The sequence below is a fragment of the Heteronotia binoei genome, chromosome 10 (assembly GCF_032191835.1).
Source record: "Heteronotia binoei isolate CCM8104 ecotype False Entrance Well chromosome 10, APGP_CSIRO_Hbin_v1, whole genome shotgun sequence".
In the NCBI taxonomy this organism is placed as follows: Eukaryota; Metazoa; Chordata; class Lepidosauria; order Squamata; family Gekkonidae; genus Heteronotia; species Heteronotia binoei.
This window is the reverse complement of record NC_083232.1, coordinates 39,175,891-39,199,506: the sequence shown is the minus strand read 5'-3', so window position 1 is coordinate 39,199,506 and position 23,616 is coordinate 39,175,891. Positions and strand designations below refer to the sequence as shown.

Below are 23,616 nucleotides of genomic sequence, written 5' to 3'. Positions count from 1 at the left end.
CTGCTACTCTTAATGCATTTGAAGCATATATCTGCCTTCTTTCCAGAGCGAGTGACAGACTGTGTATGTGTGTGTGCACATGCATGTCCATAAGTAAGTAATCTGACCATGATCACACAGTTTTAGGGCGGGGGTTGGGTTTTTTTAAAAAAAGAGAAAATAAGTTTAGAAATCCAAGGATAGTAATAAAATATGGCATTACTCCAGAACTGTAGCCATATTACATCAACACCAGTTGCTATAGTAGTCAAAAGATACTTTCAAAAATGTTTCTGAAATGCTAAAATAGTATCTAATGAAGATTCCCAGTTTGGTGTAGTGAGAGCCAGTTGGGTGTAGTGGTTAAGTGTGCAGACTCTTATCTGGGAGAACTGGGTTTGATTCCCCTCTCCTGCACATGCACCAGCTGATGTGATCTTGAGTCAGACTGAACAATTCAGGGGCCAAAGGGGGGGGAGGGATACTGACCATGGAAGAATAAAGTATATTGTTGGGTCTCATCAGTGTCACAGCCAGCTGGCTGGGATTATAGTGGCATCTATCAATGAATAAAGCTGTAAGGCTACTGCTATCAATTCCAGTCAGGAGAAAGTGCCACAAGCAGGGACACAATAAGTTACATAACCTGAGTAGGACTCTGGTAGCTTTCACAGCATTAAGATGTCAGTCTAAAGCAATATAACACATTTTACTATTCCACAGTTTTTTGGCCATCCCCTCCTGCAGGAATACTGTGACAGCTACAGCTAGGGTTGCCAGGTCTGTGTTACAAAATACCTGAAAACTTTGGGGGTGGATATGGGAGAGGGCAGGTTTGGGGGAGGGGAGAGGCCTCAGCATGGTACAATGCCATAGAGGCCACCCTTCAAAGCAGCTGTTTTCCTCCCCGGAGCTGATCTCTGGCAGCTGGAGATCAATTGTAAAAGCTGGAGATCTCCAGGCCCCACATGGACACTAATAAAAACACAAAGGTTATAGTGACTGAATAACTATGTACTCATATGCACCGCATGCTAGAAAAATAATCGAAGCAGAACTTGTCAAGTCGATTTCCTGTACGTTGGGACTCCTTCTTTCAAGATTTTGGATATTTGCTGTCTATGTTTCTCTCATTGTGAATGAAATGAGTACATAGTTATTTGGTCACTATAACCTTTGGTTGTGTTTTTATTATTGTCCTGAGATGACCTCTCTCCTGTTTATTCCCACGTGGACACAGGTAACCCTAGCACTGGGGATCCACTTTCAGTCTTAATAAAAAATGTAATGTTACAGTGGCTTAGTGATTACATTCATATCTAGCTAAATAAATATGGTAAACATTTCTAAGTTCCAGTGGAACTGTGCCATTTTTTTAAAAAGAGAGAAAGCAATAATATCTGAACAGTAACAAAATTCTAAACAAAACATTAGTGTTGATCTGCAGGATATTTTATTACATTGCATCAATACTGGCAACAAAAGAAAGAAATTCCAACCAGATGTTATGCTGCTGCCTGCAGTAACATGCTTAAAAGGGAGTTGCAATTTTCCATTCGCACAAATGAAATTAATATCTGAAAAATGGGTGTGAAACAACAAAAATTAAAATTGCTTTTCATCCCACCAAGTCATCATACTCAGAAACCAAAAGTACCAACTTTATTTTCAGATGCATTATTCAAGGAATTAATATAAATGATCTATAAATAACATTTTGTGATTCAATTCATCTTATTCTGCTAAATTTAAATGACATTTTAAAATACAAACCCGCAGGCAGAGCTTGTTCTTTATAACTTAATTATGGTACAATGTCTAAGGAGCTTTATAAATAATAAACATATTTCTATTCAAACAAACAGAATTTGGCATTGGCTAAAAGGAACTCCCAAGTTTACTTATAATCAGTACATATAACTGTACAAGCATAATAGTTCAGTCCTATACAGTATAAATTTTTTTTAAAGCTTTTATTCACCAAAACAGGTCACTCTGGTGAAGATGTACTACTAAAACCGCAGATTTATTAAGAATATACCAAAGCAGGATTACTGCTAGGGATCAAATTGCTACAGAGCTGATTTTTGTAAGAGAAAAAGATTTAAAATAAAGCTGTAAGTGTCTCCGAATCAGCTTAGCTAAAAATTATAATATACTTCCTACAACTATAAATAGGAGTTCAAAAGAAACATTCCATTAGAAACAAACTTAATCTATAAAGCAAAACTGCCTTTTAAAAAGAATAACTATCTGATGAAAAACAAATTTATAAGTAATGACAGATTAATTTGGTGGCAAAGAGCTATAATAATGTTTTGAGAACTAAAAAGATCCAACATTTGCTGTCATTTACTAATAAGTAACAATGAAGGATGTACTGAGAAGCTGAGTACTATATAGGAAAAATGGTTCTTTGGGCTATTAAAGGGGACAAAAACATCACATCTGAAAACAACAAATGCTTAGAGGGTTGTGTTCATGGTAGAAACTGCCCCTGGGCCACAATAGATGTCAGGAAAGGACTGAACGTCAGTAATATTAAAACCACAAACTTTTGTCCTCTACTAGTGGTGAAGGTGTTCCAAGAACCCCAATGAGTTCTCTGTTGTTTATATGCACAGTTTGTCATATGCACACAGTTCAGAAGAATTGTTACCAACAGACAAAATGTGTTACTGAATGCAAACTAACAAAAATCAGCTTCAAAATATGTTGCTGCAAATTTAAAACAGCAGAAACAGCAGGAAATCCGGAAGAGACTCACTACATATTCCCCATTCTTGTGGCTATAGAAAACTTCAACAGAATGATGTAGGTGTATTATTTAAAGCAACCACATTAGTCAAGTGAAAAACCACATTAGTCAAGTGAAAAAAATTACATAAAATGATTTGATAAAGTTAAACTGAAGGAACATACAGACAAAAGTTCTCTTATTCTGACTCTAGGAATGGTTTTCCCAATTAAGCAATCACACTTCGTTGCCAGTTCAGGTTCCCTTTGGAGGTGAGTAGCTGAGGTGATTATGTAACAATCTGTGAAGACTTCAGCACAAGTAATTACATATTTAATTTGTATAGTCAATGTAACTATGTTTTATTGTAAGAGACTATATTGCAGTTTTCAGATGAATTGTGGGTAGAGCCCCTTCATGGTGACTATGGAGAACAGCAATCAGCTTTGGATAAGTTTAAGTGACAGCTAAATAATATCCATGTGTAGGGATCCCACTTACCCGGTTCTAGCAGGACACCATTTTAGGATGCTCCCTGATCTACAACCTTACTCAATGGAGCAGCAGAGCAGAGGGCAAAATGGCATTATAACTGACAGCTGGACATAATTTCCTGTAAATGACATGACATTCTAAGAATGTCAAAAATCTCTATGGTATTACCAAAAAGATTTGAAATTTCTAGATTTTCATGACCACTTCTTGTTCCAAACCTGGAACTGAAATCGTAGAAGTCTCCACCCTCCCAATGCTTCTGGGGATTGCCAGCCAAGGGCTGCAAACCTAGTATGTTGATTGATGTTTTACACTGACTCCAATAAAGCAGTTTCCAGTTATCAAGTGGTATAACGTAATATATCCTGAAGGTCACATCCCTTACTTTTTGCTCTGAAATAGAAAGGTGTATGAGAATGAAATGCAAGTTTCTTTGCGGGAAATACATGCAATACTGATTTCCTATCAAAATAAACTTATTCTACTAATTTAAAATTACAGCAAATGCATAATTAATAACCTTTTTTATTTTAGGACTCCCCAAAAGTTCCCAATTTTTCTGGAACAATTTTCTGGAAAAATTGAAAAATTTTGGTGAGCCCTTAAAAAGTTTTAAATTATGTATTTGCTATAGTTAAATCAGTGGAACAAGCTTTTTTCCCCACTGGAAAAATAGGGGGAAAGACTTTTGGGAAAAAATGAGAACTCTTTCCCCATTTTTTTTTAACACACATTCACATCTTTACCCCTTTCTGGATGCTAATGCAAACTGTCTCACCTGGCTTGCTCAGAATCTTTTTTGAGAAGAGTTGTACAGAGTTGTACAGACACCTTAATTATTTCACAGCTTCAATTAGACATTTGCTGCCTCACTTACCCCAGAGAATAATACAAAACAGATAAGGTGAAAATCTATACAACAGTAGTATTAGTGACAAGTGACCAGACTAATTAGCAAATCAATCTTATTTAAGATGTATGCATCCTTATCTAACAGAAACAAATGTGACAGACTCAGAAGCATGAAGATTACAGTCGAGACTTCTATACCATTCAAGATCTCTGGTCTTCATAACAGAGATTCAGAGTCCTTAGTTAATTATTTACTCAAGACCATCTGAGGAATCCAGGGAGGAGCAGAGATTCAGATCCAAGCATCCTTGATCCAGGTTCAGCCACTTGTCCTACTGGCTATCACACCCACAATTGCCTAGTACTTTGTGCTGCCGCTCTTATTTATTAAGAGTTTCCATGATGAACGGCAAACTTAAAATGTGTTTTTCATTTACAGCTTACATGTCACTTCAACATAAACATTACAGGCTATGTGCCAAGGAAAGGAAAGTCAGAATTTATCAACATGTCTCATCATTAAAATAAAAAGTAAACACTTGGCTTTCCAAACGTCTTTTTAAAAAAAAAAAAAAAAAAAGAAGAAGAAACTGGTAAGATTTTCCTATGAAAAGTTAAACATCTTGAGTTTTGTGCATCTCTCATTCATTTGAAGGGGAGTCTGCGCACAGTCTCAATGAATTGTCCTCCTACTTTGTTACCCAGAATCATCGTTTACAATGACATGGAACTTCCCATACACACGTGATTCCCCATAACATTTATTTATTTCTGTTGATTTATACTCCGCTCCTCCCACAAATGGAGAACAACTTCCCCTGAGACAAACAGGCCAGGTTTCTACTCAACTTCCACTAAAAAGGGATAGTAAGTTGCTACCTCAGTCCATGATGATATTCTTGCCATGACGATATTAGGAGAGGTGGCATTGAGATATTCTGCTTTAAGCACCAAAATATTATTTTGCCCAACCCCATTGCTCCAATTTGCTCCACATGTCAACCTGGCCAAATTATTCCGGATCCCAGATGGAGTGGGTGTCCAATGAAGCTGCAGTCTAATTCAAAGACTTTGAGGGCATCTGGTTATTTGCAAGGGATATCATCTCCCTCTAGCAATAGCAGCAGCACATCTTGCAACCCACCCCAGAGCACACACTCATCCACAACCACCACCTGTTCCACACATGTAAAAACGCATTCATGATAAAAGGCCCGCCTTTTACTCAGCTTTGCACATGTTCCACATTAAAATGAGAAACTGCCGCCTTCATAAGAGAGAGTATCTCTCTTAAATGATGCAAACCATAATCTGTACCTCATCAACCAACAGCTATGTCATTTTACACCAAGCAAGGAATGGTGTTTCATTCTTTTTCAAGATACAGCTTATATCTGATTAAGTTTTTTTCTAAATGGTTTTCAAATGTTTCCTTAATAGTCTTCTCAAGCAGCCATAAGTTAATGTATTTGTTATACAATATTTATAGAGGCTTCATTTTTCAAAGAAACCAAAAACAAAATGATACACCAATCACACAATTTTATTTCTTCCATATCGCACAATGCAAAATATTATTTATTGATATTTTTGAGCTTACTCCCAACTCCAAATCATTAATGAACAAATTAAAAAGCATCTGACCTGTGGTACCCCACTGCTTATCACCCTCCTGTGGTAGCTATATAAAGCAGAGCAAGCACGACTTGGCACTGAATATTCTGAATTTTTATTGTGCAAAATAAATCATCATGTTTCAGTTACAAGCTTACTATTACAGTCTAAACGGGAGTTTGAACTAAAGTTCACTGTATAGAATACCCATCTTTCTTTGATCAAGAAGGCACCAAGTCAAACTACTCATGTTTAGGTTCTTAAGAAATCAGAATTTGGTATTTATATTTTTAATATGTTTTTATTGAGGAATTTTCAAACGGGGTTACAGAAAATCAATACAATATGAAATATAGTTACTGAACAGAAAATATAAACCTGGTTTCAGTATTGCATATGACAATTCCTACTGGACAGGGATGAACCGAACCATGAAGCAAAATTCACAAATTTTGCCCTGTTCATGATTTGCAAACCAAAGTCTGTGGTGGGCTTAGTGTCACAACCTTCCACAAACTTTTTAAGCAGTTTGTGGTGGTTCATGGATAGAACAGAAAGCGGGGGTTTAAAGGGACTCCTTTAACCCCTACTTTCAGTTTCCCATGAAAGCTGCAGAAACAGCTGAGCAACAGGGAGAGCCTGCTCAACACAACTCAGCTTTCTGGACTTTCTGCAACCTCACTGGAGGGGAATCCAAACGGGGCTTACAGGGCCACAAACCATGAACCCATTTGGTTCACAAATGAACCTTCCAGTTTTCACAAACCATGACCCAACACATAAGAGAAGCCATGTTGGATCAGACCAACGGCCCATCCAGTCCAACACTCTGTGTCATACAGTGGCCAAAAAACCAGGTGCCATCAGGAGGTCCATCAGTGGGGCCAGGACACTAGAAGCCCTCCCACTGTGCCCCCCTAGCACCAAGAATACAGAGCATCACTGCCCCAGACAGAGTTCCAACAATATGCTATGGCTAATAGCCACTGATGGACCTCTGCTCCATATGTTGATCCAATCCCCTCTTGAAGCTGTCTATGCTGGCAGGTGTCACCACCTCATGTGGCAGTGCATTCCATGTGTTAATCACCCTTTGGGTGAAGAAATACTTCCTTTTATAGTTCTAACCCGATTGTTTAGCAATTTCATTGAATGTTTACAAGTTCTCGTATTGGGAGAAAGGGAGAAAAGGACTTCTTTCTCAATCTTCTCTATCCCATGCATAATCTTGTAAACCTCTATTCTGTCACCCCACAGTCAATGTTTCTCCAAGCTAAAGAGCCCCAAGTGTTCTAACTTTTCTTCATAGGGAAAGTGTTCCAATTCTTTAATCATTCTAGTTGCCCTCCTCCTCTGCACTTTTTCCAATGCTATAATATCTTTTTTGAGCTACGGTGACCAGAATTGTACACAGTATTCCAAATGAGGCCGCACCATCGATTTATACAGAGGCATTATGATACTGGCTGATTTGTTTTCAATTCCCTTCCTAATAATTTCCAGCATAGCGTTGGCCTTTTTTTATTGCAGTCGTACACTGTGTCAATATTTTCAGTGAGTTATCTACCACAACCCCAAGATCTCTCTCTTGGTCAGCCTCCACAGTTCACACCCCATCAACTTGTATTTATAGTTGGGATTTTTGGCCCCAATGTGCATTACTTTGCACTTGGCCATGCTGAATATCATTTGCCACATTGATGTCCACTCACCCAGCCTTGACAGATCCCTTTGGAGTTCCTCACAATCCTCTCTGGTTCTCACCACCCTGAACAACTTAGTGTCATCCGCAAACTTCACTGCTTACTCCCAACTCCCAAATCATTAATGAACAAGTTAAAAAGCATCTGACCTGTGGTACCCCACTGTTTATCACCCTCCTGTGGTACCCCACTGCTTATCACCTTCCGCTATGAAAATTGCCCATTTATATTCACTCTCTGTTTCCTATTAATTAGCCAGTTTTTGATTCACAAGAGGACATGTCCTTTTACTCCATGACTCTCAAGCTTACTAAGGAGCCTTTGATGAGAAACTTTATCAAAAGCTTTCTGGAAGTCAAGGTGAATAATATCTATTGGGTCCCCTTTGTCCACATGTTTGTTCATCCCCTAAAAGAACTCTTAACAGGTTAGTGAGACAAGATCTTACAGAACCCATGTTGAGTCTTCCTCAATAACTTTTCTTCATCAATGTGCCTACCAATTCTCTCTTTGATAATGGCTTCCACTAACTCTCCCGGTATTGAAGTCAGACTGACTGGCCTGTAATTTTCAGGATCTCCTCTGGAACCCTTTTTAAAGATCGGGGTGACATTTGCTACCTTCCTGTCCTCAGGAACGGAGGCAGATTTCAATGAAAAATTACGTATTTTTGTCAGGAGATCCACAAGTTCACCTTTGAGTTCTTTCACAACTCTTGGATGTATGCCATTCGGGCATACAAACCCCATTTTTCTGTGCCCACCCCATTTTGTGCCCACCCTTCTCCAATCACCAATAAACCTGGTGATGAATGGGGTGACAGATGTCATAGCCAGATGCCCCTCACATCCATACCACCAGTAATGATACTTGTACTTTTGCTTGTGTTGCATTATCTATGTCTCACACATATTAATATATAGAGGTATTTATTTTACATTGTTTCTAAACAACAGGATAGTATTGCTTGGAATTGACTAGGTGGGCCTCTGTAAATGTGAAATCCAATCTATAAGGTTTAGGAATGGAAGCCACCACCATCTGACCACCTTGTTGATGCTGGAATTTGTAGGGTAGCCCTTCAATGGCTCACCTCATTTCTCAACACTTGGGGACAAAGGATGGCGCTGAGAGAATATCCATGCACTGTGGGATTTATTGCCTTTCTGCAGAGCCTGCAAGGCAGAGATGTTCCTCCAGGCATTTGGTTGAGGACAGTGATGGTATGGCACTCCCTTACTCCCGCCACCCCCAATCCCTCTGTACTTACTCCATCCTAGGAGACCTGTGGGAGCTGGAATTGGAAATTTTACCCACCATCTTGGATACAGCATGGATTTATAGTTGTTGTTTTTAAGGATATTAATGTTGCCTTGATCTCTACTATTTATTGTATTCTCTTTTTTGTTTCAAGATGCCCTGAGCCCTACTTCAGGGAAGGGCAGCCTAGAAATCAAATTTAATAAATAATAAATAAATATGAAACTGCAGATTAGCCTGATTTGTGACAAACTTATCCTGTAAATTCTTCCATAACTAACAAATCCCAGGTTTTGTTACCAAAGTTTGCAAATAGATTAAAGTACCAGAATTCTTTCTGGGATTAACAATTCAAGTATTCACCATTTACTGAAGTTCTCTTCAGGATAACAACAAATGTAATTTTTAAAAGAGTTAATTTGCAATGCTCTGATTTTTTTCATTGTTTACAATTTATTTCATTTCATTTATACTCCATCAGACAGCACATTCATTCAGTCTGAACCCAGCCATAGCTTCCTTTCAGTTGCTACTTTTTCCTCATTCATTCTTCCCTCCTATATTAGTGGATGAATCCTATGACTTCCCTTCCACTAAACTAGATTAAAGGACTCTCTTCTATCATGTCTTTCAACAACAGATAAATATTTCCTTCAATGGAGGATGACTTTTTCTGATGGACAGATGCTTCCTCTGGTAAAGGACAGTCTGTCTTTGTTGATGGAAGTCTTTCTCTGTGGGAGGAAAACTTAGACAAACCAAGATATAGGATCCAATTTTATGCCTGGCAAGACTCAATACTCATTGGAAAATCAGCTTGGTTGAGATAAAACATGAATTCCAAAAACACATAGGCTCTCAACCTAAATGGCTACACAAGTGCTTAGGTGAAGAGAGTTAAACTTAAGAACTTTCCTGTGTCCACCAAATCTGCAATCATCATTGCATCTGGGCTCTGTCCATCTATACCCTGGTACCATGCTCTGTCTCCACTAAGGTAGAAAATGGGTGGGTGGGATATGAAACCAGTAGGAATGGCATGGAACCAGCCATGGCTACATCCTCTATAGCTACAAGGCTATCAAATAGATCAAAGGCAAATATGCTCTCTTGCCACAAGAAGGGGAGGAGTTTAAATAATATTTATGCATTGCAAAGGGGAGGTACAATCTGACTACAATAATAAAATCCCTTTGTGCGCACAGGGTTCTCCTTGCACGCTGTAGTGGATTAAAGCCAAAGGCTGAATGCATGCTCTCAGATCAGGAACAACTATTCCTCTGTGGCTGCTAGCAACACAGAGGCCTAGATGACAACAACTTGGCACATACATTTAAAGAAAAGAACAGACTGACTTTCCTCAAAGCAATCATTCACTTTTTATAATTTCATATTATTGAAAGGAATACAATATTTACCACCTTCTTGAATTGAGCCTCCACTAACCTGCCTGCCCACACATACCAGTTATTCATTTTCCTTCTTTCACAAAATTTCCCTACCTGGCCACCAGAAGCCAATTCTTGTTTACCCCACATCAACAGCTTGTAGGCATTCACAAGCCTGAGACTATGTAAGGTTCCAGTTAAGGCTGGTACCATATTAGAAAACACATCACAAAATATTGCATACCATACTAAGAATACAAACATACTGTTCTAATATCAGCATATTCATATACTCATGTACTTACTGGTTTAATTCTACATCCAGGATGAAAGAAGATCCAAAAGCATCAACCTGGAAGCTGGCTCGGGCAATATGAGTAGACTGCAATGTTAAAATAATTGAAATGGATTAGCATTCAACTATCCCCAGTGTATTCCGTAAATATATAATGACGAAAATGTACTCAGTATCAACTCAGACATATGCAATTAGGCTGAATTATTAACTTTGAGGTTTACCCCTCCCAGACTGCAGCATCTCAGCCTTTTATGCAAAAATTAAAAACATTCCCCTTTCTATATTTTAACTCTGTCATATTCAGCATCGTTACATTTAAGGAATTTGCTAAATTACATGCAGTTAGTTGTTAGATATTTTCCAGAATTTTTTTTTTAAGTTGCTTACCTGTAACTGATGATCTTTGAGTAGTCATCTGTGCAGTCACACACAAGGATACTGTGCCTGTGCTGGATCCGGAGTTGGAAAATTCTAGAGCTAACCTCAAGTCTTTTTGACACACTTTCTCTTCAGCTCTGGGGAGCAGGCTGCAAATGTGCATGCTTGGAGCTGAGGACAGAGCGCCCTCTCACTCAGTTCCTTTGGACTACTGCCAGTAAGTTCTATAAACACCAGATAAGTGAATGAGAGATGCCAGCATTGGGGAAGGCTAGGCAGGCATATGTGACTGCATGGATGATCACTTGAAGGTCATCAGTTACAGGTAAGCAACCTATTTATCTTCTTCATAGTCTCTGTGCAGTACCACACATGGGTGATTAGAAAGCTAAGACAAAAAAAAAAACAGGATGGAGGGTGTTGGCAAAAGAGTGATCCTAATAAATAGATATTTACCTGTACAGGCCTACCTGACTGAAAGAAGGATAGAAATCAGTGGAATATTGACTTCAAAACTGCCTTGCCCAAAGGAAGCGTCCTGACAGGATTTCACATGGAGGTCATAGTGAATCACAAACATTGATGGAGCGGACCAAGTAGCAGACACATAAATGTCCTTCAAGGGGACACTCCCAATTAAGGCAGTGGAAGTTGACACAGCCAATCAACACAGCCAGCACATGGGAGTAGGCAGCTGCCTGGGGCACCACCTCCGCCCAGTGCCTCATCGCCCCTTCTGCCCACCCGAGACCCAAGCAGACAAAAGAGGTGGCACAGCCTCGTTCTGAGGCTGCCTCCCCTGCACCACATCTTTCACCCACCTGGGACTGGGTGTATGAAAGAGACAGTGCTGCAGGGACCTGCCTCCCCACCATTTAAATACCCCCGTGATCAGCTTACAGGTGGGGGTCTTTAAATGGGAGGGAGGAGGCAGATTAGCTGCTTCTGCCACTTCTCCACCTAGTGGGGTGGCAGCTGAAGCAGCCCCACCTTCCTCTTTTTAAATAACCCCCATGGGGGGCAGGGACAGGGGGCAGAAGCCTGGGGTGGCAAAAATGCCAGCGCTGCCCCTGCCAGTCAAGTGGGCTCATAGGCAGGTAGATAGAGATTCTTTGACCAACTCATACCTGACAGTGGTCCGAAGGAACTAAGCAGGAGAGTGCTCTTTCCTTAGCTCCAGGCTTGTGCACTTGCAGTCTCCTCCCCAGAGCTGAAGAGAAAGCTCATCAAAAAGGCTTGAATTTTCTAGAATTTTCCAACTTCAGATCCAGCGCAGGCTCAGTACCCATGTTTGCGACTCCACAGAGACCATGAAAAAGATCTTACATTTTGTTCCTCTTTAGCACTATTGTTGTAATCTTAGTCACGAAGAGTTTCCTATCTTATTTGTACACATGTACTTCTATCACACTGGTTGCATTCATCAACCACAGTTGAATTCTCCTTTAGAAATCTGGTTTGCAGATTAAAACTAACAATACTTGTTTTTTTCATCCAGTTCAAAGGTCAGATAATCAATTCACAGTTAGTTTGAAACCAGGAAGGCTTTGGCTTCTTAGCTATACATGATAGGTCCAAGCTTACGTTCTGAATAAAACTAAGTTGGTCTTAAAGGTGCAATTTGACTCCTATTTTGTTCTAGCTATACATGAAGCAGAGTTGTGATGGGGTGTGTGTTCACAAACCCACAGAATTCTTGACTTGTTCTTGTCATGCACAAACAAAGGATGCCCAGGTAGTTATCTTAAAATCATACTTCAAACTAATTGATAACATTCTGCAATACACTGCCATTGGCACTAAAATGAAGAATTTCATACAATCAAGAAACTAGTGGTAGGAAACAGTCTAACTGGAAAGCATACCACATAAAATATGAGTAACAAACAAAAGTTATGTATCTCCTTACACAATACAATCTGTCACATTCCAGGGAGTGTACAAATATTAAAGTAATAACTTACTGAAAATACAAAGGGAGCAGGAGAAACTTGGGGAAAAGAGATGACCTGTTTCCAAAAGCTTCTGTACAGTTAAATGCTTCTGGAAAGTCTTGCTGGCTGACCCTCATATGTCAGTGAATTGGAAGGAAATTTGGCCAAACATGGCGGTTTGCTAAAAGGAATGTAAGATGAAATTTACTCCACATTTCAGTGACTAAGCAGTCCATGCTGGCTTGCCAATTTCATTGCTATCCAGTCTGGTACAGGAAACTGGGAAGCATCAGCTGCTAGGGAACAAGTGCTCATTCTGCATGTGTGGGAAAAGGACTGACTGGCAGGCCAATAGCCATGGGGGGGGGGGGCTGTGGGAGCACTGCCACCAACTTCTAGGGGGCCCTCTGGAGCGCCACCTGCTTTTTTTCTTTTTCTTTTGACATGGCTGAGGCAGTGAAGCATCATCGGTGGCAGGCAGAGCTGGGAGAGCTGATTAGGGCACAATGCCCTGCAGCAACAAAAGCAACATGCAAAGAAGAGGGAGGCAAAGGAGAAGGAAGCAGAGGAAGCTGCATGAAATGGGCGGGGGGGGGGGAGATAGAGTTGCTGGCTGCAAAGTGTAGGGCTGGGGGAGAGGGAGGACGAAGAAAACCCCTCTGCTTGCATGCAAGTTGCAGTCTCTTCTTGACTCCAAAGTTTTAGGGTTGACTGCCTCAACTTAGCCACTTTCAGAGCATCCAGCTTTTGCTTCTACCCCAGAAAGCTTCTGAGAAGCAGCAAGCCCTGCAGTGGACAGGAAAGGGTACCCTCCTATTTTTAAAAACCTGGCTACGCCCTTGCTGACTGGGTCCAGCAAGTCTATTTGCCCTTAAAATTAGACTGCCCCAAGCAGATAACGGGAATCCACAAGAAAAGATCTGCTGAGGAGAAAGACATAGCTGATGAGATAGTTTTCCAGGAACAATGTGTCTTAATCAAACTCAGAACTATTCTTGCTAATGCACATTTATAGCACGTGCTGAGCCATAGAGAATATTAAATCTGTTTTGCGACTTGGATTCATTAAAATATTCCACTAAATCAAGGTTCAGTCTTCACAGTTGCAAAGTAAAGTTTGAAAACACTAGCACTGCTAGCAATAACTGCAGACAACAATAAAAATCAGCATTCAAAATTTACATTAAAAAAACAGGGATGATAAAAACAAAACAATTTAAAAGCATTCTTAGATTCAAAAAATGCTAAAGCCTGTCTCAAAATCAGAAGCAGATGTCAATGATTTTATTATTAAATTTGCTGATTATTGTTGGTGAAGTTTTAATATTTAAAGGAAGTCAGTAAATAACTATATTAACTCCAGCCTTGATTACCAGGATACAGCCTACCAGAATACAAGCATATTCTATGTTGATCTTCTGGTCAAAGGGGGGAAATACTGCAAGAAATTGCAGCTGAAGTCTGGCAAATATATGGTTGCTATGCAATGGCAGTAAAGGACATTGCAGCTCACAGGAAAAATAATTACATTAACTAGGAGTCTTGGAAGCTGAGCTGAAAGAAAGAGTGCCACACTGATGAGACAGACTTAAGTCACTCTCTAGATACTGGAACTATTAACAAACACTGAGGTTGCACTGGAACAGTCTATCTTTAAAGTTAACAAGATTCTGGAGGGAGGGAGGGATTATTCTATAGCAAGATGAAACTACATACAAAAGCAAAGTGCAAATCTTCAGCGAGCAGAAATGGACTGAGAAGAATAACATAGGCAAAACGACAGAATGATGGGTCCAATTTAATATTTCCGTTACAAAAGTCAGGACTTGGTGCCATATTTTAGATATTCAGATACAGGCACCAACAGAGGCTGCCTAGCCACAGAAACATGACAATCCGTCTGCTCTCAAAGAATGCTTCTGCTCTCTAAGATTATCAATTATAGCAGTATAACTGTATGAATACGTGACAGCCAAACCAGAAATGCAGGGTTCTACAGACAGAGAAGAAATCTGAAATGTAAATCAGAATGACTTGTCAAAATCAATGTTCCAAAACCAAGCGATAGATTAGAGGTATGCACACACAAGAAAATATCAGGATTTTTCTGATTCAGATATATTTGACCAAACCCCCCCCCCCCCAAAAAAAAAAAAAAAGAAAATCAGGATTCCTGGGGGAAACAAAAACAAATTCCAATAATGGTATGGTATTCAAATTTGTTTTTTTCCAGAAATCCTGAATTTTTTCAGCTCCATTATACCCTATGGCAGTGGGGACTCCCAACCTTTTTGGCACCAGGGACCGGTTTTGTGGAAGACAATTTTTCCATGAATCGGTATGAGGGGGGTGCTGGGGGTTTTGCTGCCTCAGGCTGCCTCCACACCCCATCCCTGCTCCCCATGGGGGTCTTTAAATTAGGGGTAGGAGAAAGTCGCTCCCATGCTGCCCCTTCTGCCCACCAGGGATCCATGTGGATGAAAGAGGTAGTGCTTCAGAGGAAGGCCGGGCTGCCTCTTTCATCTGCCCGGGTTCCAAGCGGGCAGAAGGGGTGGGGGGCTGCTCTGTCTCGCTCTGCCTTGCAAGGAAGGGAGGCAGCCTTGGAGCAAGGCCACGCTGCCTCTTTCATCCATCTGGGTCCCTGGCGAGTGAAAGGGGCAGTGCAGTACTTCTGCCTCACCCTGAAGCCCAGTTGCTAACAGGCCACAGACCAGGACCAGTCCACAGCCTTGGGATTGGGGACCCCTGCCCTATGGGACCATTACTGCCAATGGGGAGTATATATGGGGGTATCCAGGTATCAGGGGTGGGCTTTTTAAAAAGTTAGATGCACCAAAATTTCAGTATAGCTCCTAGTCCCTTACTTCAAAAGACCCCGAAGTTAAAAAATTGGACTGGGGGGGCAATTCCATGGGCCCCCAAAGAAGGTGTCCCCATCCTCCATTGTTTCTGATGTTAGGAACAGCAAAAAAAAAAAAAGGACAGAAAGTCACTGCAGTAGAAACTTAACGGATGAGGGAGGATTTTCCCAAGCCTTGCAGAACCAGTGGATGTACAGAACGTCCAAAGAAAGTGCCTGCATTCTCCATTATTTTCAATGGAGGGGGAAAGAAAGCTTTTAAGGGAAGGCACTGGGTTTTGCTAGACACTAGTACATTGCACTGGTATTATTCTGCACTCTGTACATGCACTGGCTACGCTGGGCTTCGAACCCCCTTGTTTGGATCTATTGAGCTGGCAATGCCAGAGTGGCATTGGTTCTGCTGGGCACTCTGTACATGCGCTGATTGTGCTAGGCTTGTAAAAAAGACCCTTTGCTTGGATTTGTTGAGCTGGCATTGCCACACTGGCACTGATCTCTTATATTCCCTGAATTAATAGGAATTTTGCCTCACATGGTAAAATGATGTCTCAAAAAACAAAACAAAAGACTACCAGATAGTTTCTAAGTTAATATGCATGGTCTCCTCTCCTACCTCATAGCATTACATCAGCAAATATGGCAAAACAGGAAACCATGTGTTATGTATTGGAACTGGACTTTTGCCTTAGGGCCAGCAGAGACTTGGCTGAGCTGGAGACCCTAAAACAATAGCCACCTGGATTCAGGAAGGAGGCCCATCAGGGATCGTTAGGCCAGCTATTAACCTATAGTTGTGTGTAATGAGATTATGGAATGGGATTCAGGAAGGAGGCCCATCAGGGATCCTTAGGCCAGCTATTAACCTATAGTTGCGTGTAATGGGATGATGGTAATGGGTTTTTGGGTGGGGAGGTTTGCATGCATATAAGCAGGGCCGTTGGTCCTGCCAGACAGTTCTGTTTCTATCTCACTATGCTGAATCACTGATTAAAGAGCTGAACTCACTATCTCTTGGGCATCCTCATGCTTTGAACCCAGTACATTTTCCCACGTACATTTTCCCAGCCATCGAAACATATCTACTGAACATAGCACCTTAATTTATTGTAGTTTTAACTTTTTATGTAACCGTCTTTAAATGTATGTATCAACTGTATTTTAAAATTGTTTTATGTAAATCATGGGATACCATGTCTTGTTAGCCGCCCTGAGCCTGCTTCGGCGGGGAGGGCAGGAGACAAATAAAAGTTTATTATTATTATTATTAAAACAGATAATAATTGCAAACAAAGTGGATTCTAAGTTTCAAACTGGGGGAAACAGTTAAAGTAGGTGCTAAATCAGAAAAGGCTAAAAACTAGACTTCTAAGGCAAACAATTGGGGAGAGCAGTGAACAAACCAAAAGGTAAAGATAGACTTTAAAGAGATCTGAACACACTGGAAAAATGGACAGATGTGAACAAGATGCAATTTAACAAGCATAAGTGCCAAGTTCTACATCAGGGTAACAAAGATTAGCAACATGCATACTCGATGGGGGATACATTGCTGGGTAGCAGTGTGTGTGAACAAGATCTTGGGGGTACAGGTGAACTATAAATTAAATTTGAGAAGCCAGTGTGATACAGCGACAAAAAAAAGGCTAATGCAATCTTTCAGTGTATCAACAGAGGCATAACATCCAAATCGCAATATGTCATAGTCCTGCTGTACACTGCATTGGTCAGGCTGCACCTGGAGTATTATGTGCAGTTCTGTAGGCGTCACTTCAAAAAAGATGTGGATAGAATGGAATGGATACAGAGGAGAGCGACAAGGATGACCAGGGGCCTGGAGACCAAGCCCAATGAGGAAAGGCTGAGGGGAATATTCAATCTAAGAAGAGGAGGTTGAGGGGGGACATGATTGCTCTCATGAAATATCTGAAGGGCTGTCTCTTAGAGGAGGGGTAGGGAACTGTTCCTGTTGACAGCAGAGGATAGGACTCATATTAATGGGTTTAAATTAAGGGCTGGAAGGTGTCATCTGGCTATTAGGAAAAAACTTTTTACAGTAAGAATTGTTCAACAGTGGAACCAGCTACCTAGGGAGGTGGTGAACTCCCCCTCACTAACAGTCTTTAAGCAGCGGCTGCACAAGCACTTGTCAGGGATGATCCTGCTATGAGCAGGGGGGTTAGAGTAGATGACCTGTATGGCCCCTTCCAACTCTGTGATTCTATGATTCTATAAGGGTTTGGGACTCTTATCTGTAAACTTCCTCAATTTAACTTTCCTTATTTGTAGACTTCCCCGAAGAAGTTCCATATAAACACTGTGAAATATTTTCTAATAACTGGATCAAAACAGCAAAAGCATTCCAGATTCCTAGGTGGTAATATCACATTATTGCTAATGATCTTGACAATCTGGGACTTCTTTCAGTATCTAGTAGTTATGTAGACTACAACTTTTTTTGTTTCAAGTCTTCAGTTTTCATAGCCTTAATAGTCTGAACATCAAAAAATGACACTGTGTCCAGGATACTCCGTTGTCCTTCCAGGCCAAGCCAAGGCTTTCAGCCAATTTGGCCAGTATTCAAGCCCACAACACAGCCTCAGCGCTAAGATGGTAATGCCTAAACTGGGCATTTGCCAGGTGTTCTGATAATTAAAACAAAAAGGAATCTTGTGGCAATATTCTTTTTGGGTTTTCCACCTCAGACTAAAACAGCAACTTCTCCAAACTTTTGTCATCTGAGTATTTGAGAGAGAATTCCTCAACACAAGCCCCTTTGGTATAAATTTATAATAGACATATGAAATTTGGCTCTGTAAGAAAAATTTAAACAGCAACTGGAGGGCAGCCAAAGTGGGCTCATTTCAAAGGGTCAATGCCACCTTTATTCTCAGTTTTCTTCTCTTTCATCAACCACTGAAATCCAGCAGTAGATCAGAACCAATCTTTGGCCATATCCATTCTCCTAACATCCACACCACACCCCTCACTTTGCATAAAAGTCTGTGGATATATAAAACAAATTGCATTAAGGGAGAGTTAATATATATAAAGAAGCATAATCATATTCATTCATTTGCCCCAAGAATAGCTGTTAGTGCTACAGTATCTTTAAAGAAAGCTACTATATTTGGTTAAAATAGTATTATAAAGCTGAAGAAGGTGCAGAAAAGAGGTTGGAGCACATTTTCTACAAGGAGAAGCTAAGAATTAAGAGAATTACAATTCACAAAAACACTGAATGGAAACTTGGTGTATGCCTGGTGGGAAAGTGAAGAGAAAACATTTTCCCATTGCATTTGGAATACCAAATACAGTCTGACTGCAGAGTTTGAAAAACAATCACATAGATCCAGAAGATGACTAAAATGATCAAGGAGCTAGGGCAGCTTTCTTATGAGGAAAGGTGGCTTTCCAGATTACATTACATAAGTGTATAACACTGTGCAATCTGCAGAATGTGGCTCTCTTTCCCAGTTTGTGAACTGCCTGGGGGCAGCTGGTTGGCTACTGTAGGAAGTCAGATGCTAGGCTACATTAGCCTACAAATAGGGGTCTCCAAGCAGATAGCTCACTGTCTGCTGTGGAATAATTCATGCAGCCCCTAGAAGACTGTGTGACACAGAATGTTGGACTGGATGGGCCAGTGGCCTGATCTAACATGGCTTCTCTTATGTTCTTATGTTCAGTAGCTCTGCAGGGTGATTAATTGAGCCTGGCAAACTTAATCACCCAGCAGAGCTATAGAGCCAAGCTCCATCATTGGCTGAGGCTGCTCCTCCCTCCTCCTCCCTTTGGGAAAAGGGAGGGGGGAGAGGGAAAGGCTGCTTTGCTGCTCTGGCTTATCTGGGGAGAAACTAGGCTTCCCAATCCCCAGGTCCCAGCGGGGGATCCTCCGGTTCTACAGGCTTTCCCCCTCCCCCAGCCAGCTGGCCGGCGGGGGAAGCCCCTCCCCCACAGCCATCATGCATCTCCATGAACAATTCCCATAGGGAATTATGGTGAATTGATCTGCGGGTGTCAGGGGCTCTGGGGGGGGGGCGTTTTTTGAGGTAGAGGCGCCAAATTTTCAGTATAACATCTAGTGCCTCTCCCCAAAATACCCCCCAAGTTTCTAAAGGATTGGACGAGGGGGTCCAATTCTACAAGCCCCAAAAGAAGGTGCCTCTATCTTTCATTATTTTCTATGGAAGGAAGGCATTTTAAAAGGTGTGCTGTCCCTTTAAATGTGATGGCCAGAACTCCCTTGGAGTTCAATTCTGCTTATCGCACCCTTGCTCCTGGCTCCGCCCCCAATGTCTCCTGGCTCCACCCCCAAAGTCCCCAGATATTTCTTGAATTGGACTTGGCAACCCTAGGAGAAACACAAAATGGCCACCAAAAAAAGCAGGCAAGGGGAAATGAAGCAGACAACAGCCAGTTGCTGGAGAGCCTGATTGGAGCCCTCTGCGGGCCTGATCCGTCCCGGAGGCCGCATGTTTGACACCCCTGTAATACCACCTCCTGCATTTAAGCTGCTTCAAAATGTTCACTAACCCACGCAAACTTAATAAATGTGACCACTTAAGCGAACACAGACAGGCACAGCTGGCCACAGGGATAAACCTGCATCACATACAATAGTATGACAGGTTTTTCCTCATAAACAGAACAGAAAGCTCAAATGAGACAAGCTTTATGTCAATTGTAAAATAAAATGTACTGCCAGAATAGTCTAGTTTGAACTAACTTATTTTGCTTCAAAGATTTTCTCTTCCAGTAGTACCTATGATGAAAATTATTAAAGCATTTGCTGTTTTGAAATATTAGTGAGGTTTTTACTTGTACCACCTTTAGTCATGAGCAGTGATAGCAATCTCTCTCAAAAATGTATATAAATCCTCTTGTCTCAAAAAATTATTTTAAAAACAGAGTTAAAAAACCTGATGCTATCTGGAAGTATAATTTTTTTTTAAATTAAGCATGCTTAGAGGTCTGAAAATATATTTCCTAAAGTTTTAAATTAAAAACTAATAAATGTTATAGATTTATTTGTATTATAAAAACATTTGACCTTTATTTAACCTTTACATACACTAACCACATCAAGGGCTTTTTTTGTGGCAGGAATGCCTTTGCATATTAGGCCACACTCCCTGATATAGCAAGTCCTCCAGAAGTTTATAGGCCCTGTACTAAGAGCCAGTAAGCTCCCTGGCTATGTCAGGGGTGTGTGGCCAAATATGCAAAGGAGTTCATGCTACAAAAAAGCACTGACCACATCCAGTGCTACAAATGACAGAACCTTCATCCCACTGATGGCCCTAAGACAAATAGGGTTGCCGATCCCCAGGTGGAGCAGAGGATTCTCCAGTTTGGAGGCTCTCCCTCCACTGCAGGGTCATCAGAAAGCAGGGGGAGGGGAGGGAAATGTCTGCTAGGCACTCCATTATTCCCTATGGAGAACAATTCCCATAGGGTATAATGGAGAATTAATCACCATGTATCTGGGGCTCTGGGGGGGGGGCTGTTTTTTTAGGTAGATGCACCAAATTTGCAGCATAGCATCCAGTGCCTCTCCTCAAAACACTCTCCAAGTTTCAAAAAGATTGGACCAGGGGGTTTAGTTCCATGAGCCCCCAAAGAAGGTGCCCCTATCCTTCACTATTTCCAATGGAGGGAAGGCATTTAAAAGGTATGCAGTCCCTTTAAAAGAGATGGCCACAACTCCCTTTGGAGTTCAATTATGCTTGTCACAACCTTGCTCCTGGTTCCATCCCCAATGTCTCCTGGCCCCCAAAGTCCTCAGATAGTTCTTGAATTGGACTTGGCAACCCTAAAGACAAACCAGCCCTGTTGATATTGTGTCTCCTTCTACAGTAGGCCTGCATATAAATCATTTTCTTCTCCTTTTGGGCTTGGCCTGCTATATAGCAGAATGAGATGGCAGAATTCTGGGTAGTAAAATGAACAGTAGAATTTAAGACACCAGATCCAGAATTACTTATTTTTTGCCATACATGGGAAGGGAGGGAAATTCTACCAGTAGAAAATGAGAACAGTATAAGGCTAGAATTTTCTCCTGAAGATTTTGTTCAGGGGTAGATTTTTACTTTTTGTTTTTTACTTACAGAGATTTTTTTAAAATGTGGATTTAAAAAAAAAAATGGTAATCCCCTCAAACACACCTGTAGCTTGAAATTGTACAGTCCATTTTATTACTTCAGGATTCTATTACCTCATTTTGATGCATATGTAGATTAGACCAGGGATCACTAAACTTTTTCTCTCTGCAGGCTCTTTTGGGATTCTAGCTTAACGTGCTGCAAAAACCACAAAATGGTTGCCACTGGAGGAGGAGCCAGCCACAAGATGCCAGCCAGTGAGGTTATGCAAAACTCTCATAGTAACTCTTCAATGTGTTGCACAGAAGCTTAACAGGATAAGTTTTCAAATGAATCTATTGTTTAAAAATGTTTTCTTTATCTATACACAGTCTACCATCAGTCACATAGTGAAGATTCTTGTGCTGTGCTAGCCGCTGCCAAAGCAATGTTTTTTTGAATAGGCAAAAGCAACCAGATCTCCAGCAGCCAATCAGAAGGCCTGCTGAACAAAACCCCCATCTTTCCCTGCTAAGTTTCTAGAAACAAGGCATCAGAAGGCACCATGCTGGTAACCCATGCACTAGGCCAAAGTTTCATCACAATTTATCCATTTTCAGAATATTTACTACTACTATGTCTCCTCCTGTCTCCTTGGGCCCTCCATCCATTTCAACAGGACATTTATTTATTTAGTGTACCTATACACTCTGCTTTTCTCCCAATACTGTCAGCATGCAAAGTGTGTAACAATCACAAATTATTCCCCAAAATTATTATTCCCCCAAAATTAACATACAAGTCAGAACCCATATATATACCCATTGGGCTGCATTATAAGGTCTCTTAAATACCTCTCTCACACAAAGGGCCGGATCTAGGGGGGAACAGAGGGGCGCTTGCCCCGGGTGCAGCCCAGGGGGGGGGGCGCCAAATTGGGTATGGAGGTCATTCTATTCTATGGGCCCATATGGGGGGCATGATTTTTTTAATTTTGCCCCCCCCAAAAAAAACCCATGTAGATTCGGTTCTGCTCACACAGCCTCCCTGAAAGATCCTAAGGGTATATGCCTTCTCAGTCCTTCCAAAAGGCTGTTCCTTAGCAGCAGTATGGTGCAACGTTCTGGACCACGGTCATTGTGTACCTGGATCTTTCTTGGATAAAACACCTTCTTCCCTGGCCTCAGATGGAGAGCGATAGAATGCTGAGCAATAAACCTACTCCACCTATTCTCCCATAGCTCTACTACCTTCCGTACTGGAGTTGCCAATCTCCAGATGGAAAAGGAAAGAAAAACCTCAAAGATTTTTCCTTCTTTTTAAAGTAACTTTACCTGTGCAGCTCACTTGTGTTGCTAAACTCCAGACAGAGCCTGGAGTTCTCCTGGAATTATAATTCTCCTGGAATTATAGCTGATCCCCTGGGGGAAATGGTGATTCTGGAGGCTACTTTTTGGAGGGATATATCCCTTCACAGTTGCCTTCCAGGCCCTATCCCCAAGTGTCCAGAAATTTCCCAAGCTCAAGTTGGCAACCATAACTGGGATCCAGAGTTGGTATCTTCCTTTGCATCCTCTCTTGGGTCTTTAAAAAGGCTCAGCCATGCCTGAGATGTGGTCCCCATCTATCCAGAATTCTAACAGGACATAACTAAGCCAGCAAGGCATCAATAACAGCTTTGGAGCCACAGGCTCTTATATGCTTTCATTTTAGCTAATTATCTCCACTTCTCTCAGTCTATTCAGACTGGGATAAACCAAGACCATGAACTGTAACACAGAGAATGAGAGCCTGATTTGATTACTGTTTTCCTCTGAAAAGGTGGGGTACATGGGTACATGTGATCGCGGAGAGCAGAGGGGAAGCTTTTTGGGAACACCACCATTGTTGTCTAATTGTTGTTGTGTGTACTTTCCTGACTTTCTTGTGCAATAGAAGATGGGAGCACAAAATACCAAACATGATGCCAGTACACGTGCACCAGGGCATCTGATTCCTGTTTCTATTTACTCCTTTGAACTATCCAGGACTCAAG

At 41.2% G+C, this 23,616-nt stretch overlaps 1 protein-coding gene across 12 annotated transcripts in view; it reads right to left on the bottom strand.

Moving 5' to 3' along the window:
- The window catches only part of ADAM22 (ADAM metallopeptidase domain 22), a 182,936-nt gene that overhangs the window by 126,643 nt on the left and 32,677 nt on the right, over positions 1–23,616 (bottom strand). For 10 of the 12 annotated variants that reach the window (XR_009555881.1, XR_009555882.1, XM_060248462.1 and 7 more), the window contains exon 3: positions 10,334–10,410. The exons of the other annotated variants lie outside the window; for them this stretch is intronic. Coding sequence is in view for 8 of the 10 variants with exons in the window: in XM_060248462.1 (XP_060104445.1) it covers positions 10,334–10,410 (77 nt within the window). In the remaining 2 variants the exon portion in view is untranslated. The remainder of the gene's footprint in view (positions 1–10,333; positions 10,411–23,616) is intronic. 12 annotated transcript variants of the gene reach the window in all.